General features: G+C 26.2%; 1 protein-coding gene across 1 annotated transcript; it reads left to right on the forward strand.

Annotated features, from left to right (window-relative positions):
* Positions 1–14581: 14581 nt before the first annotated feature.
* Positions 14582–15421, forward strand: LOC132924827 (sentrin-specific protease 1-like). Its single transcript, XM_060989270.1, has one exon. It carries the CDS (start codon positions 14582–14584, stop codon positions 15419–15421), a length of 840 nt encoding a protein of 279 aa, XP_060845253.1.
* Positions 15422–19062: the final 3641 nt, after the last annotated feature.

The raw sequence follows: 19062 nt of genomic DNA on the forward strand, positions 1-19062 counted from the left end.
AAACCAAATGTCAATCGTATAAAAACAGGCCCTGATTATCAATTGGGTTTATGTTAATATTTATACTTGATATCCTAAAATTGACTCTTCGGTCTTCATTAACATAGTACCATAGGCTATTGGATTGTTAAATATTGAATTCAATATTTTTTTTAAAGCTTATTGCATTGTAATTTTTATGTGTATTTGTCTAGTTGTCTAATAGACCAGTACTGGACTAGTGCGCTATCTGTATACAGAGTATGGGTCTAATTTATTTATACATATAAATTATTTTGTTAAAGACTATATGAATTACTCGTATATTACAAATTAATTTGATTCTAAATGTATTGTATTTGATAATAAGTAAGAATTTTGCATAGTATAAGGAGCTGATGGATGGTAGGAAAAAAAGTACAAATTAAAATTTTTTAAATTTTTTCATTCCGAAACATACAAAGTTTTCTTGACATATTTTTTTATGATTATTGGCTATTATCTTTTTTTAATGTTTGTTTTATATACTCATTAGTAGGACTCAGTCGCTCAGATTTATATGTATTTATACTACCAAAATATGTGCTAAAAATTTCAAAAACTTCAAAATATGTATTTTACTAATATGATTTATTTATTATTATTTAATTATATAATATATCCATATGACTATATGAGTTTCTAATGAAACAAATTATATCTTAAATAATAAAATTATTAGAAAAAAAAATGGTAAATATAAATAAAATAAATAAAAATTATCTTGATTACAATTTATGATAACATCGTTTTTAAATATTCAAATTTAAAATATCTTCGATTTGGTCGTATAATTGCCTTATACCGTCGTATACGACTAAATGATCTTTCGACTTCCACTGATGTTATTGGGCAGTATTGGATTTTGACTGTATCTGATGGAGTAAGTTAATCGACCGTAGATTAAGTTCAATAATTGGTATTGTTTTGTTACTATTTTGTATTTTTGGAAACATGGAAAATTATCTGTATTGAAAAATGCAATCGTATATAATTAATAATTATTAATAAATCGTAAATGAACTAATTGTCGAAATATGTAAGAAAAATGGAATTATTGAGAAATATGTTTATAAAAACATGTACTTATACCATTTTATAATTATTTACTATAAATTAGAAACTTAAAAATCATTTTTATCATTTCTGTGTTTTAATTTATAGATTTCTAACAGTCCAAAGTCTGTAAAAATAAAAAGAGAAATGTTTTTTCCAAGGACTCGACTAGTGTAGTACCTGAAAAATTGTGGGTCCCAACTAGTATACTGTATACTATACCTGAAAATCACCCGGACCTAACTAGACTAAATAAGGATCTTGCGAAACCAATTAGTTAATTACACTGTTCAAACTGATTTGCCACGTTTGATTCCTAAGGCGTTTGTTGAGATTATGGCTACTTTTCCAAATGAAAAGTAATTTTATGATTATGCTGTTTAATTTTTAACTGTGAATCAAATGTGTGCGGTTTTGAACTATCGAACTTTCAAATTTACCTTTTTAACAATAGAATAAATGTGTGCAGTATTGAACGGTGTAAAAAGTGCGGTTATAACGACCACCATTCAGAATGAACACAAATTATGTCGGACCTAATTTACCTAGTCGTATTACTATGATTTTGGAAAAAAATTTCTATAGATGGTAGGTTGCTCCGTCGGTATTTATACCTGCTTTATCGGAGATCTTGTGTTCTGTGACACGAGACCACAAAAGTGCAACGCTGACGAAACGTATAATTGATTATAATTATAATAAAGAAAAAATATAATGATGATGTGAATAATAACAAAATAATTGTATCCTCGCAATATTTTGTTAAAAAAAGTACTTTTAAAAATTGTATTTAGAATATCATAAAAATACTTCAAAAAGTATTTAATTATTTAAATACAAGTATCTAAATACTTGTATATGTAATATATTATAGTTTACAATTATAGTAACTAGTTGAACACAAATTGCAACTTTATTTTATTTTTCCCAAATTCATTAACAACTTTACCTGCTAAATTAAGTTATTCTAAGTCCTCTTAGAGACGTCCACCCTGCGTTCGCCCTTACCTATGAATATTTATGAATTGTATACATACGAAGACCGAAATTATATGTGTATTATAACTATAACCACTCATTAACTTCATTAACCGATCGAAAAAAAACGAAATATTATATAAAAAAAAGACAGTATTTGGAATAAAAATCTTCGGAAAACAAATCGTTTACCTAATTACGGTTACCTAATATTTTGACAATACTATATAGAATATAAAAACTTCAAATGTTACCTATTTACGTGTTAAGTGTAGGTAGTGTATACCTTGATAATTTACTACATATAATGTTACACCTTTATAATATATTAAGTGTGAGCCCATTACATGACCATCACCGGTCGTCCAGTTGCGACAGTCACCAGTACGCCTTTCACCTGCCTTAGACTAAGGCCCTTAGTTCTAAGTTAATTTTAAGTGCAGCCCCATGCCCCATATATTGTGTTTGTACAATTGTACCACAAGGTATCATTACACCACACCGGATCGACCATAGGCCCCCCCCCCAATTACCATAACATAACATGTACCATCCTATTTCCCTTGTCGTTATGCATATTCTCAGCCCTCCGTGTCGTCGTCGAGAGGTAATAAGGCAGCCTACTCACCCAAAACCATGTGTGCATGAAAGTTTGCCTACCCACAAATTTTAAAGGAATAACATCGTTTTCGGCCATACCGAGTAGTCTTTTGTCTGTTCCGTCCGTTCTCGGGCACACACAATTATCATTATTATTATAATTTGACATTTCATCATTCAAAAACATTTGTATATGTCTATACTATATTTGTATAAAATCTGTATGTTTTTAATAAATTATAAATAAATGTTGAAATTAGCGTTTAAAAATATGTATTCAATAATTTTCATGTGTTTGTGAATAATATTGATATATCCACGGATTTTTTTTCCTGGGTTCTTCGTTAGGTTTTTTGTGGAGGACGCGTTACCCTTGAATTTTTATTCCAAGATCCGATTCAAACAAACCCCTATAAGAGATAGCATCCAATTTATGTTTATTTGTTTTGGCATGCAATTCGGATGTATCCTGTATATAGGAAAAAACTTCATTCCTAGCTTTTTCCGCAAAATTTTATTTATATTGATTTAATGGAAACCCCTTATTATTTTACTTATAGTTTATTGTTAAACAAACACTAATTAAATTAAATAGGTATTTTGTATCTTAATTCCAGTAATAAGTAAGCATAATATGAGGAACCTTATATTCATTTATTCGGTATTTTTTACCATGTAAAAATTTTCTAATCAACACGTCATAATGAAAATGAAATTAAAAAGATCAAATGTCTTATATTTAATATTGGTTTTTTGTGTTCTACGCAGTTCTTTATAATATGGTTAATGCCGTCTATTCGAAAATTATATTTTATTCGATACAATAATAAGTAGACAGTAGTACAGACGTACAGTACACAATATTAACTTTTATCAATGTTTAACAATCATATACATATAATTATAAAAAAATCTCTATTGATATAAGACATAAGTATAAATAACTATTATTTTTATTTGACAAAAAAATCTACAGAATGATTAACTATAAAAATTATAATTCAGTACTTATCATGTGTTTATAAATATTATGGATTCAGAAAAACAATATTTAATGTTTCGACTCCGGTTGTATAATTTAAACAATAGTTTGTATTTTGAAACTAATATTGAATAAAAATAATATTTTAACCTTTATAAGAATGATTTTTTTCAATCCGACCATAGTTTGTTCAAGGTTAAAGATAAAATTAAATAATTATGTCTCAACAAATATCACATACATTGATAAATTGTAATAGGAAAATGGTCGTTTTATTCGTGTGAGTGTGTGACGTGGTTCTTAATAATTATACGAACATAATCGTACATTGGAGAATTATATTTCTTTTGATACAAAAATTAGTAGATAAAATGAGCTTTAAACAGTATTTAAAAATGTATTATTATTTATAAGCTATTTTAATTTATATTTATGAATTATTATGGGTAATAAATAATACGAGTATTTCTAATTAAAAATATATATAATTTTTGCATAAAAATATCAAAAGTATAGGAATATATTTATTATTTAAAATATAATTTTTTAAATGTATTCTCGATTTTTAATATATTCTTAAAATATTATTACTTTAGTAATTACCGATTAAAGTTTGGTAAAAATGTAGAATATAAACTATTGATTTTTATAATTGAAAATAAATACATTTTTAAATATACCTATGTAAATACTCAATTACTCAATACTAATAACTAAACAGAGTTTTGTCTATGTATTTTTTTTTAAGTTTGTTAACAAATATACGATATAGTATGTGGGTCTGTGGAATCTTGTATTCAGTTTTGACTCAGCAACAAAATTGTATAATAATAGTTAAAAATCTACTCGGTTATACTGAAATAAATTTTTTTTTTTTGCGAATAGTATCACGTTTTTTTTCTATAGAAACTTATACAGGATGATTCTTTTATTATTGTACCAAACTAAAAATCTGTGTTTTTTTTTTCTAAAGTTTTAGTTTTATGTTTTTCTGAAATTATATAACGTTTTTATTTTTTTCAAATTTTATATTTAATAGTGAAACCACTATCAACTTTTGAATTTCAAATGGCAAACTATTCCTTTAAAATGTCATATAAAAATTAAGTTCATTGACTTGAAATTTGTACGTTGTAAGTTGCACATGTTGAGGATATTAGCAACAAATACCCACCTTCCACAAGTTAATTTTGTCTATTTTTTTTAAACGATTAACTTACATATTCAAATTGCTTATTTTCATTATTTACAAATTGAGCTTATCGACATCACATATATTAGCAGTAATGCAACGTTTTACAATAACTACATTTTTGTAATAGTTCCATTATATAATATTAAACACACGTCACTACGTCAGTAAAATATAAGTACATATTATAATCTGGTAATTGAATATATATATATGCATAATATGTAGAGATACGTTATTGATTTCTAATAATTCTATAACTACATGCTAAAATAATGGACAATATTGTAAACTCCAATGAAGCAACTATTTTATTTAAATATTTTTTTTCAAGTTAATAAGCTTAATTTGACTGCGGTGACACGTTTTTCGACAATTTAAGGCTAAAATAATTATTTGACGGCTTTAATGTTATAGGTCAGCTGTCGCCAACAAGTCGATCACGATTTTGATGTTTTATAAATCTTTTTCAAAAAACAAATACTTTTTTTAAAATTCTTATTATCTATCTTATTATCCCCTAGCAAGGACGTATTTGAGTTTATTGTATATAGTTGATGTTGTTAATTAGGAGGTTGGGAGTTTTCAGTTAAAAATATGTGAATATTTATTAAAAGTATTTGTAATATTATTTAGTTAAATTAAAGTGGATTGTTGTAAGTAATTCATAATATTTATGTAAAATATTTTTATCAATAATTGTTTGAACTGAAAGTTCTAGCAACACATTTGCAGGTATTCATTTGTTTATAGTTTGTAGAGCTAAACATTTTTGGATTTAAGCAAATAATGCAATCAAGTAGTAATTTTGAATTACTTATAAATTGATTATCTAAGCATTGTAAGCTATTTGCATAAAAACCGTGTTGTAATTATACAATTAAAAGTTTCTATTTAAATCTATCATTTTATGAAATACATAAATGGCCATTCACAGTGAACCAGAAATATACAAATTATCTACACCTATATTTATGACGACATAAATAGGAAATTAGTACTCATCTATAACAATCAACATTTTCAGAAAAAATGTATACATGCAAATAGGTACTTGGTTGATAAACTCTTAAACATTTTTAATTTTCATATAATTGTAATTTTTATGTGGTTAAATACTCCACATAGGTCATAAGTATATATTAAAAATTAATGTGTATTTACAATTCGTATGCAATTGATTTATTAGTATTATTATGTATATAGGTATAACTGAAGAACGAAATAAAATATAATAAGCTTGATAATATGGACTGCTAAAAATTCGTTTTGGATGTTTCCTGACTCCTTGCAATACTTTTTCTCCACAAGTATTATTATTTATCATAGATTCATCACGAATTTATACCTGATTATAATATGCCAAATATAGTAATATTATTATATTTAGTAAAAACCAAAATAGTATTTCCTCTATAGATATTATTATATTAACTATTATATCAGAATTTGTTTATAACAATATTATATATTGTATTACTTATAAGGAATTGATACTTTTCTTTGCTACATATATTTACTATAAGTATCTACAGGTTTTCTAATTTTAACCAATTTATAATTTATACTAGGTATTAACCGATTATTGTAATACAATAAGTACGTAATAATTGACTGGCAAGTTGAAAATAGTTGAAAATAGTTGTAAATGGCCATAGTAATATTATATGAAATAAATAATAATAATACAGTACACCTTTAATATAAATTTCTTTTTAACAAAACTATATAGTTAATGATATATTATCGCATTTTGTAGAAATATACAAATTACCTATAAATATATACCGATGAATGAAAATATAAAAAACAATTCTTAGACATATAGAAATCCTCAAGTCGGTGGACGTCCCTGGTACAAATATCAAAAAAATGTCGGCTGTGTAGGTATGTGAGTTTTTTTCTTTCATATTGAGTCTTTCCCATCGTTAGTAAATTTCATAAGGCATTTTTTTAAATTTGCTCTGGTATTATATTTAAACCTCGGACTTTTAAGATACACAACCAAATATTATAGTTTATTTTTATTGGGAATAATATTATAGTAAAAAAAGTATACAAGCACTTGTGACTGAATAAACTCGATCGGTTTTGATATCAACGTTAAAGCGAATGAATGATATTATCTTTTTTTTAAATTATTACTTTTATTAGTTAATGTTCTATATATATTTTTAAATATAAAATATAATTACCTATTATTTGTATACTTAAAATTGAAAAAAATAAAAATTGACGACATAAATAGGAAATTAGTACTCATCTATAACAATCAACATTTTCAGAAAAAATGTATACATGCAAATGGGTACTTGGTTGATAAACTCTTAAACATTATTAATTTTCATTTAATTGTAATTTTTATGTGGTTAAATACTCCACATAGGACATAAGTATATATTAAAAATTAATGTGTATATACAATTCTTATGCAATTGATTTATTAGTATTATTATGTATATAGGAATAACTGAGGAAGAAAATAAAATATAATAAGCTTGATAATATGGACTGCTAAAAATTCGATTTGGAAGGTTTTCCGACTCCTTGCAATACTTTTTCTCCACAAATATTATCGTTTATCATAGTTTTATCACAAATTTATACCTGACTATAATATACCATATTAGTGGTAACTTTCTTATAAAAAGTAATAGTATTACTACTTTCTAAACATATCACTGAGTGTAGAATATTTTTTTATATGTATCGGTAAGTACCTAATAATTAATATGTATTATAAAATAATAAATATACCATAATTGCACGTATGTCGTATGGTGTACATAATAATTCTTTAATTAAATTAGAGATAGTTATGTTATTTTTGATTTGTTTAATTATTTCGGTTGCGCTACTATCAATATTGTTTTAATTTATATTTATAGTGCATAAGTGCCAAATTATATAAACAGAAATTTTAGTCATTTTTTACATAATTGCGTGTGTGTTTTATATGGTTGTATTCGCCCGATAACCGATAAACAGAATACCTACTACTCTTAGTCTATATGACAATTATACTTTGTAGTTGTCACACAAATTAATACCCTTTTCACTTTTGTCGATCTTTGACATTGTATCACGTGTCATTCGATTGTTGTAACGTACAATCATCTTCTTTACTCCAAATTGAATTTTTTTTTTTTGTAAAAAAAGAACACGTGCATTTCATAAATGTCCACACCAATAACGGATTAGAATTTCGAACCAGCAAATTCAATATTTAGATTTCAGAGTTGGGAGGGTGGCTATGTAACAGACTAAATTTGTATGGCTTTTTGGCCTCTGGGTCATCATAACATGAAAGTCAGACGACACTGCCATAGAGAATAATATTATTGTGCCAGAAATGGAATAATATGATGTCGGTCGTTAAAGTCCATTAAAATCAACTGCTCGTGTAGGATGTAGAGAGACAACGGTTTCGTGTCGTCGTTGCCAGCGGTGGCAGTTGGTAAGGCTTAGATCGGTCGCTGCGGTACCTGTACTTTGTACCGGCGAGGCGGCGACCGTTGCGTATATCGTGTCATAGATAGTCCAAACTATTTTTTTTTTGTATAATATATTATTATAATATATTAATATAAATAACGTTAATATCCATAGCAATTAATTTAATAATCAATTAAATTATTAATCAGACTGATATATTAAAATAGTACATCAGTCTAAAATGTCAACGAATAACATTATTTCGATTAACTATATAGATGACACTTTGAAATAACGATTGAGATAGCATAATGGTTCTATATTAATGATTCATTGTTTACACATACAAATTTTGTTAAAATTAGTCATAAAATATATAGTTAAAAATGGACCTTGGGCTTTAATCGGATGTGTTTCCTTAGTATATCTTGTTATTGAATAGGTCACAATTATGATTGTTGACTAATAGCTGATAATGTGTTAAATATTAATTAAATGGTAAACCGCTGTTACCATGAATAAAAAAAAATAATTCTGAGTTGAAATGTACTTTTAATCTATATTATTATAAAGAATATTTTATTTTATATTTATATTTATACATATTGCTATTATAATTAATATTTTTTTAATAATAATAATACATAAAATGTCTATAAAACAACTTGTGATTTAACCTTAATCCGTATACATACCTTAATCCGTATACATGAAGCCAGGTACGATTATTTTAAAATTACCAACTAATTTACTCGATTAATATAATTAGATATTGATACACAAGATATCATATACAAGCAAGCCAATATGAACATTTTAGTTGATGACGAAAATAATTTGTGTCAACTGTGCGAAAGAAAATAATGTTTTTACGCTGGGACGTAAATTTTTTGCTGTAGCATTAATGGAACTATAGAAATAATAACCTAACGATTATTTATTTTATTGTATTAAAATATAATATATTGACCTTGAAATTAAATATGAAATATAAAAACAAAAATATTAAGAGAACGTCGTACCCACATGTATTGTCATCGTGTCTTAGTCTTACACACGTACGACATAGTAAATTTTCGTTCGTTGGTTTCAATAGTGTGCTTTTAGTTTAGTGTGAATTGACTTATATGTTTTTATACTTTTAGGTAAGAACATTGTCTGTGTTTTAACTAATTGATTTTTTACAATATTTTGACTTTTAAGTGAATTATGAGCTCTTTAAATTTTTTAATATTTTTCATACTCATAACTCATCTAAAAATTAAAATACCGTAAAAACCAACGAGACAACGCAGATAATGTTCTTACCCAATAGTTTGATAATAGGTCAATTCACTCTTATCAAAACATAAAACACGCAATTAAAAGTTGTGAGTGAAAATTATTTTTGTGGTAAGTGTAAGACTGAGTCACTGGCCGGCGGTAGTGGGTGGGTAACCTGAGCATCCAGCTAGGGCCTCACACTTTATGTGGCCTTGCGTTTTTATATGAGTTTTACCTTGAATAATGATATGTGATTTTTCTGTATATTTTTCTGCAATTACTTATCTAACAGAGTCTTTAAATATGTACAAGTATAATAATAGTATAGTCCAGGAATAATTTCAAATTGTTTGATATTCATTGATTTTGCCCAATATATGCCTCTATTGATACACACACGAGTGAATAAAAAATACACGATTTCATTTTCTTATAGACTGATTGTCAAAAATATGTAAGTAGAGATTAATAACCTACTATAATGAATTATTATATATAACATTATAAATTATAATAGATAGGTATACATATTTAATATTATTGTAGTTATTATACATCTGTAAATATTTTAATTGAACTTTTTCTTTTACCGTTTTTACATGTTCATCTTCATTTAACATGTTTATACAGTCGATTTTGTCTTGTTGTTGGCCTCTTAACAAAATAATTTTAACTAGTTTATTTATTATAATTAAATTAAATTTTTATTAATCTTACTAATAAGAAATATAGCTTTTTTTTCCATAGAACACATTTGTGATTTCGTAGTGCCCAAAATTTTGTAGTGTAACTACTTAATAAATAGCCAATGTTTATTCCAATAATTAAAATTTCAGTGTAGCAAATTATTTTTATTGTACTTACTTATAACTAATTATAATTATAATTATTATAAATTATATTAAATTATAAAAACAAAATTTGTATTAAAAGTTTGTATAAAAGTTAAATGATTATAATAACATTATAATGTACCTAGGTATAGCGATGAGAAAAAAAAATGTTTAACATCTACAACAAAGATCATTTTATGAATTTATAGTAAAATACTAAAATGTATCTTTTTGTTTTTCACCGTTGATTTATAAAAGCTTTTTTTGAGGCTTAAGGAATATTTTGCCTAGAGCTTCACAAAACCTAGTGCCGGCCCTGGAGATAATACAAGCGGGGGCAATGTCCTCTTAATTAAAATTTAAGTTCTTAAAAAAATGAGAATGGTCTTTTGGCCAAATTATGGATATCCGTGATTAAGAAGAATAGATTTGATTTCTAATTTATGGTAAAAAAATTTAATATTTTTTCCCTTGGGTCATAAAGTATGTAAATTTGCCCACTTGTGTCATCCCTACCTGGATCCGCACCGCCGTCCAGAATGATGCCGCTTCGTAGTAACAAAAATCGCCACATGGCAGAGCTGCAGGTAAACGAGAAGGCAACGGCTGATCCATCATACGCCCGTCATACGAAAACACTATTTTCTGGAAATTTCAAGCGTCCAGACGTCACCAGAATTATACACAAATCTGTTCACTTCTCATCTTTTATACATACCTAATTGTCCAGTCTTTACGTCTACTACTGGTTTTTGTAAGTATCATGTCTTCATTGTTTATCTGTTTATTATTATTATAATAATTATTGTATTGTTTACTTATTCTCTGAAAATCGGCTTATATAATGTTTAGCATTTGTAATTGCATTATTTGTCGTTGGACATAGTACCGTAAAACATTTTACATAAAATATAACACAAATAATGAAAATTATTATATTCTATAATAACATTTTAAATTTTATTTATTTATTTTACAAGATCATCACAACTTTTTTTATTTCAATTGCATAATCATTATACTTTTTAAATCAACTGTTTATTATTTTATTTTGAAGCCGTTTAAAAGTAGGTAGGTACATCGTATTCGACACCATATTTGTAGCATTCGTCTTACTATCGCATACCGTGCACATTTTACGTAAAAAAAACTGCTTTAATCTGTTATTTTTTAATAGTATTTATTAATTTATAATATAATATTAACTGTGAATGATTTTAAAAATAATTGCTCATAAGTCATATTTTTATTAGCTATAGTCGATATTAATATATTTGTACATATTTATGTTTAAATGTTTTGTGATTGAATATACATTTAAGAAGGTTGTTTTTGTCTGAATATCGTAAGTACGTCACGTAATTAGTACATTACGAGTATATTATTTTTTGTAGGTATTCTGTTATTATATGCCATAATATAGGTACACAGTAGAAATATTTTAACGCTTGTAAGAGGGACAACGTAGTGGGATTATATTGTCACATTGACCGATACAATATACGACCAATACCGAACAGGCAAAGAATTTTTTTTATTATATATATATATATATACTAAGTGTTTCCGTAAGACGGGTCTAAAACTATTGTTATTCGGTTCCTGTCGACAACTCGGTTGGTATAACTGTACAAATATGTATTCTATTGTATGTATACGTCATATTCTACAAATTTACTAATTTTAAAAATGAAAATTTTTTTTTAATTGTATTTGTTGTAAATATTAACGATTAGTATAATAAATTTAATAACAATTCAAGTATTAAGTTTATTAACGTAGGGAAGGAATGAAATATTCTATTTCCAATGTTTTTTTAACCTTTTTGAAAATACAACTTGTTTTTTCTTTGTACAAAATTAACATGACGTACAACCTTAAGTTCGGCTGCAACAATCTATAGTTTATAATGCATTTTCTCATTCACTATTTCTAACACTAATAATAATCACTAATAATATAATATTAAATTACCTTTATTTTATTAGAATACAACTATTAACAGTTAAAATTAAGGTTTTGTAAAATTTGATTTCATTATTTTTTGCAATTGGTTACAAAGTTGTTTTTAAAAATAATAAAAATCATTATTATTTTCATATTATATATTACCTATTATTTTATTTGTTTAGTATATTGTCCATTGGTTATTTATCCCATTTACTCGTCAAGTTGGCTATATATGGCAGTAAAAATGTGCCAGAGCACTCAAAACTAGTTAAAATACATACCTACATTTTTTGTTAAATGGTGCATAACAATATGGTGAATATGTATGACCAAACTATATTTGAAAAAAATAGCCAAAATTAAGTCATTCATTTTTACCATTATTATGACATAATTAATTTACTGCAATATAGACTATTTAGCGAAAAAAAGTTATGTACTGTAAATATATATATACATCTCAACCTATATAATTATAATATCAACTATAATTTGATATATTGTTATATTAAGATTTTAAATATATGGTGTATAATCGTTACGTATTCGTGCTTAGTTATACATAGGTAATCAACAATAGCGTTCCTGTTGAACATTCCTATGTATTAAAAGTAAATCGGATATAGGTCCTTAACAGTAACATAAAATTATATTTCTAATTAATATTAATACACAACTCTTAGGTACTTAGCTAATATAATAAAGTTATATTTCTGTTACATCTTACATATTTGTTATTTTGTGTACTGTTATGGAAACCATATCTTTACTCTGTGCATAGCATTAAATATGAATAGTGCAAAAAATCTTAGGTGGTAATATAATGTATATTAGTAGTATACATGTTTAACTTTAAGAAAAAATTCACATTCTATCTCTATGTACGTTTTTGATTTTGTTGTCAACAATTATACCAAATTTAAAAAACATTTTTAAATTATAATTCTTTTAATGATTTTTAATATCTTGAAATATTTCAAAATATTCATTTTGTTTCTATTAAATAACTTTACTCTGGTCTCTGACATATTTTGAAAGATGTCTCTTTGTTTTGATTAAATTAATATCTATTACTAATAGTATTATTGAATCTAAATATATTATAAATATGGACGCTTGGTAATAATCTTCAATAAATCTAGAATTATACTTTGAATTATAATTTGTAAACATTAATATAATAAAAAAATGGAAATAGGATACTTTAATTTTTGAGAGATTTATAAGCATTTTAAAATGTTAATATTTTACATATTCTTAACCTGATGTTAATATGTAATATGATGTGCTTTAGTAAGACGGAGACAACACATGAATTTTAATATAAGAACAAGTAATTATTTTTATATATAACTAGGTATCTTTTATTAATACCTATTGGAAATCAATAAATATATTACCTATTAAGTTTTTCTATAAAATATTTTATATTTTCTTTAGCTCTTAATGATAAACCATAAAATATAGCTGTTATAATCTCAGATGCTTTGTGAAATTCTTATTTACACATTTTTTTATTCTTTGTAAAATTTAGAAGATAGGCATATTATATTAACTGGTTTAAAGTCGATACTAAATTTAAGAATACTTATAATAAGTATATATTTAACTTATTTAAGGAATAATTAAACATAAATAGTATAAGTAAATTTATTTATTTTTGTTTAAAATTACTAATTACATTTTTTTATTTTATAGGAATATCAGACTAAACTTACTGATTGACATCTCAATTATCTACAAGACTTAAATTCTTCAAAATTTAAATGTAAGTGATTTACAAATGCATATATAATTTATGTATGATGAAATTTCTCAACAAAACGTTAAGTAAAATTAATTAATAGTACTTTACTTTAATTTTTCCTAGTTAGACTATTTCAGTGTAAAAGTACATTATAATAAGAGATATTGTAGCCCTGATTTTTACCAGTTGAATATTTCATTATTATTAATTTTAATCAGAATATCTTAAAAGTAGACTATTATATGCTTGTAATTAATTTTCTAGACTAAACAATTGATTTGTCAATTTCTTTTTATAATTTTTATTTTTCATTTTTGTAATAGTCTCAATTTTTTTAAAAATTTATCAGTTACAAATAATTCATGCGTACATAAAAATAAAAATGATAACACACAATTATTTTAACTTATTCAAAAATAACAAAAATAATTTCTAATTTTCCATTTTACTTTGTCTATAAACTTGCAGTCCTTGAAAAATCAAGTCTTATCATATATTCAATTTTTATGTTTAGTGATACTCAAGATATGGATCAACAACTTATTTTGGATGTAATTGAGCTTGTTTCCTCCGATGATGAAAATGTTGTTGGAACCAGCCTACCTAAAATTTCTGAAAAAATGAATTTAGGTAGAATAAATTACATTCAGTCGGATCGTCAAAATATTATATTTCCAGGGTACAATAGAGAGGTTTTTGCAGAACTAGTGAATTATATTTCTAACAAACAAAAAAATGATAAACTACAATGTAATCATTCTTTTTATTGTACGATGGAAAATTTATTAAGAGTATTTAATCCACATCTATGGATGGCAGATTGTTCAATGGAACATTATTTCAGTCTTTTAGCCAAAAGTTGTACGGATCAATTAATACTCAGCTTACCACCAGTTTTTTTTAAAGATCTCATAAGAGGTGGGTTGGACAAAGCTACCAAGTCAATGAGAGCCACAATAAATAATTTATTTTCTTACGATAAGGTGATTACTCCCACACACCTGGAGGGTAATCACTGGTCGTTGACAGTGGTAAATATTAAAAGTCGTAGCATAACTTTATACGATAGTATAAAATCAAGTATTTATGAAGACCAAATTAATTTACTAGTTGAATTTTTGAATGATGCATACCTTAAATATGAGAAGCCGGTTGATGATCAACGATTAGAATGGTCATTAAACTTTGGTGAATCCCCGTTACAAAATAATACGTCTGATTGTGGTGTATTTACATGCACAACTGCCAGACATGTTTTAATGGGAAAACCATTATACTACACCCAGGAAGATGCCCCACTCTTACGACACAGAATCACGTATGAAATTTTAAATAATGTGTTGTTACCTACTCCTCATATTTCATAATTCTATTGGAAATGATTAATAACAAATGTAATATATTGTAAAATGTATGTAAATATGTAATTATATAATTGTTATTTTATCTTGTACTATCAATTAATTTTAATTACTTATTATTTTTGTATACCTATAAGCTACTTTATTAATTCATAAGTTGTATTTATTATTATTATTATTATTGTTGTTATTGTTATTATATTAAGGAAAAATTAAAATAATATGTTATAGTAATTAGCTTATTTTTTTAAAACATTGTACCTATATGTACCTATAAATATGTAACTACTTTGTCAATAGTCTCTAATGTTATAAATTTCAACAAACTTTAAGAAGTAGGTACCTCACTATAGTAGGTATCAAACTAAGTTCTTTATAAACATCATATACATAATATTATTTAGGTATTTATTTATTTTAATTTATAATTATTTTATTACAAAATACATAAATTAGTTTTTATAAAACTAATAAATAATTTAATATGATATAATATAATAAATAAGTACATTCTCTTTACTTACAATATGTTACATAAAAATTATGAACAAAAAAATCTACAAAGAGTTCATTGATTGATTATATACAATTAATAATAATGATATTAATTTTTTTAATTTATTTACAATTATATAATATTGAAAATTATAAAACCCGTATCTTAGGAATAATGTTTTAATCTAATAACTGTTTCCTTTGTATGCAATTCATAGAAATGAATGGAAGGCCCTATAAATGACTTAATATTTTTTATAACATAAATTTGTGGTAAACACTGACTAACATCATAATTTCTGGTGTGTTTTTTGAATGAAACAATATTTAATGTTTCACATAGAAAATAAATATTACTGTTTAAACATATAACTTCTTTTAATTTATAAGCTGACCTGGTATGATTTTGAATAAAAGATGAAAAGATATGAATAGTTTTGTAAATAGTATTACAATAGAAATTGAACTATAGCTGATATAATTATTGAATGAAATCAAATCATTTGATGAAAATAAAAGTTTTATTTTAAAAAAATATTTAGAAAAATTAATTGGTGATTCAGTACTCAAAGGATACCGTTTTATTGTTTTAAAATTTAAAATTAATTCAGCAAAATTAATTGAATATTTAATTGAAACAAATAGTAAACAGTAAACACCTAATACACTTGAATTATGTGATCCATGAAGGTTATTTATCTAAAAATCGTCAAAATATAAAAAATATGATATTAAAATCGAATCTCCTTTATTTAATAGTAATATTTAATCTTTCCAGAGCTATGTATTAATAAAATTACTCATATCAGATTCTGGATTTAGAAATTATAATATAATGTATTTAATTTACGAAAATTAAATAGAAATGTTTTTTTTTATATTATTACTTATTTTATTCTGTTTGTTTATTAATTATAAATAGCATATTATGAAGTCTACAAAAAAGCATGCATGTGCTTAATCTAGATTCTAGACATAACATTATTTAAGTTGGTTCTGGTTTGAAAAAAGTTTCAAATTAATACTATAATAATTAGGGCTGGGATTTTAATATCTTTAAAAATCAAGAAAAATGACTAAAAAAATGCAAAAACGACTTATAAACTCAACAAATGCATTAAAAAAATGTCTTCAAAATGTATTTAAAATAGAATAAAATTTGAAAAAATTCATTACATATAAATAAATATTTTATTTTACTTCATATATTAATAATATAATAATAAATATATAATTATTCTTTATTGTTACACTGAATCAGAAAGCGTGCTTCAGGTTTTCAAATAGAAATGCTCGACTGTTGTGCGCCAATAAGTTTTTTTTAGATAAAAAAGCTCCTTTTCATAAATTGTTTTCATATAAATATTTTATATTATAAATCACTAATCTATTATCTTTAATTTTAAATTCATAAACACCAAAAATGACTTAAAAACTCCTAATATACCCTAAATAAAATAGAAAAATGACCTAAAAATCAAAAGTGTTAAAAAATGCAAAATATAATTTCTTATTTCAATTTCAAAATACCTAAAACATAGTTGTAAAAAAACGAGCATCGGACAGAAAGCTTCAGAAAAAAATACAAAGTGCATCGAAATTCTAGCCCTAATAATAAATTATAACTATATAAATATATAATGAAGGGTAAACTTCTTGTCTAATTAGTATAATGAACGGATAATAATAGAAATTATTTCATACAAGTTAAAATACTAAAAAAGTACTGATTAATTGCCGTAGTAATACAAAAAAAACAATAATATTAATTTAGGGCCTCCAAATAAATTTTGCACACGGGCCCCAGAGTTAATAGTTGCGGCACTAACTGTGCTAGGCCTAGGGTGGGGGGGCGTACAAAAAAATGAAATTCACAAAGCAACTATAAAAAATAATTAATAATTTTGTAAAAGTAAAATAAACATAGTTTATAATTAAACAATCATTTTACCAGTCGTAAGACGATATCAAAATAATGTACATAACCACGGACACAAAAACATTAGTGCCGCTTGAACGAAATAATATAAATTACAAAATAATAATAATACCGATCAATTTATATTTCGGTTTTACACATGAGGACTCCCCCCGTTCCAACATTCAACCAGTAGCGATATGTCTATACATAATTTAATAACGTGCAATACAATAAAATAATTAACAGGTGGTTGGGTTGGTGAGCCGGACGCGTCGTGTCAAGGAGCACAGTGCTTACAGGTGACACAAAAGGACGCGACAATGATATTAAATCATTTTCATATTATTGGTGGGTAATAATACTAATAATGCCACCATGGACATATTACATCACTCCTATTACCTTTCGACGGACAATTATTAGCCGCAATTCGTACATATGTAACGGGTCTACCCCCTGTCCCGACGACGATGCAGAACGCATCGTGGTACTGACACACGGATTGGTGGAGCACAACAATCGGTGCAATCGGCGACCGAGATGAGGCTGTGAGACGCGAGAGATCGACGTTACGGAAATGGTACGTTCGCGCTTAGACCTGACTAAGCGCCGCTGTCGACCGCCTCCGTCGAAAACTATATATAGAAACAAATTACTTGGAGGTACATACGATACCCAAGCTCCGCAAATAACAACAAGGACCGACGGGTCACAGTTACGCCGACCACGAGTGGCACTCTTACGACGCATATATGAACCACAGTATGCAACATGTGGTCAATATTACACGTGCGCGTAGACAACCGGTTGGTCATATCAACAATACGCGTGATACACGACGACAGAAATTTGGATAAATCGCATAAGGATAGCGACGGAGATGAGTCGTCCCATTCCGACGGATCGCCGTTCGCTCCATGCGTGTTACACCAGTATAAGAGGAGTCCGGCTGGAATAATCGGCATTATGCCACGCAACGCCCTATATCGGCGTACGACGATTTAATATACTGTCCAAAGAAACCGGTCATTAAAAATGTGCGGATCTGATACCCGCGATTGAACATGTATTTTTTAACCGATTTGTGAAGGCCTATTACCGAAACCACGATACTTGTCACGTCTGCCCATTGACGTAATGACGACGGCGACGCGCAGGTAAATAATGTACCGATAACGACGGATAAGCATCGCGAAAGCGTTCCGGATTTTGTACGCACAATGTAGGCTTA

Source organism: Rhopalosiphum padi, chromosome 3 (assembly GCF_020882245.1).
Source record: "Rhopalosiphum padi isolate XX-2018 chromosome 3, ASM2088224v1, whole genome shotgun sequence".
In the NCBI taxonomy this organism is placed as follows: Eukaryota; Metazoa; Arthropoda; class Insecta; order Hemiptera; family Aphididae; genus Rhopalosiphum; species Rhopalosiphum padi.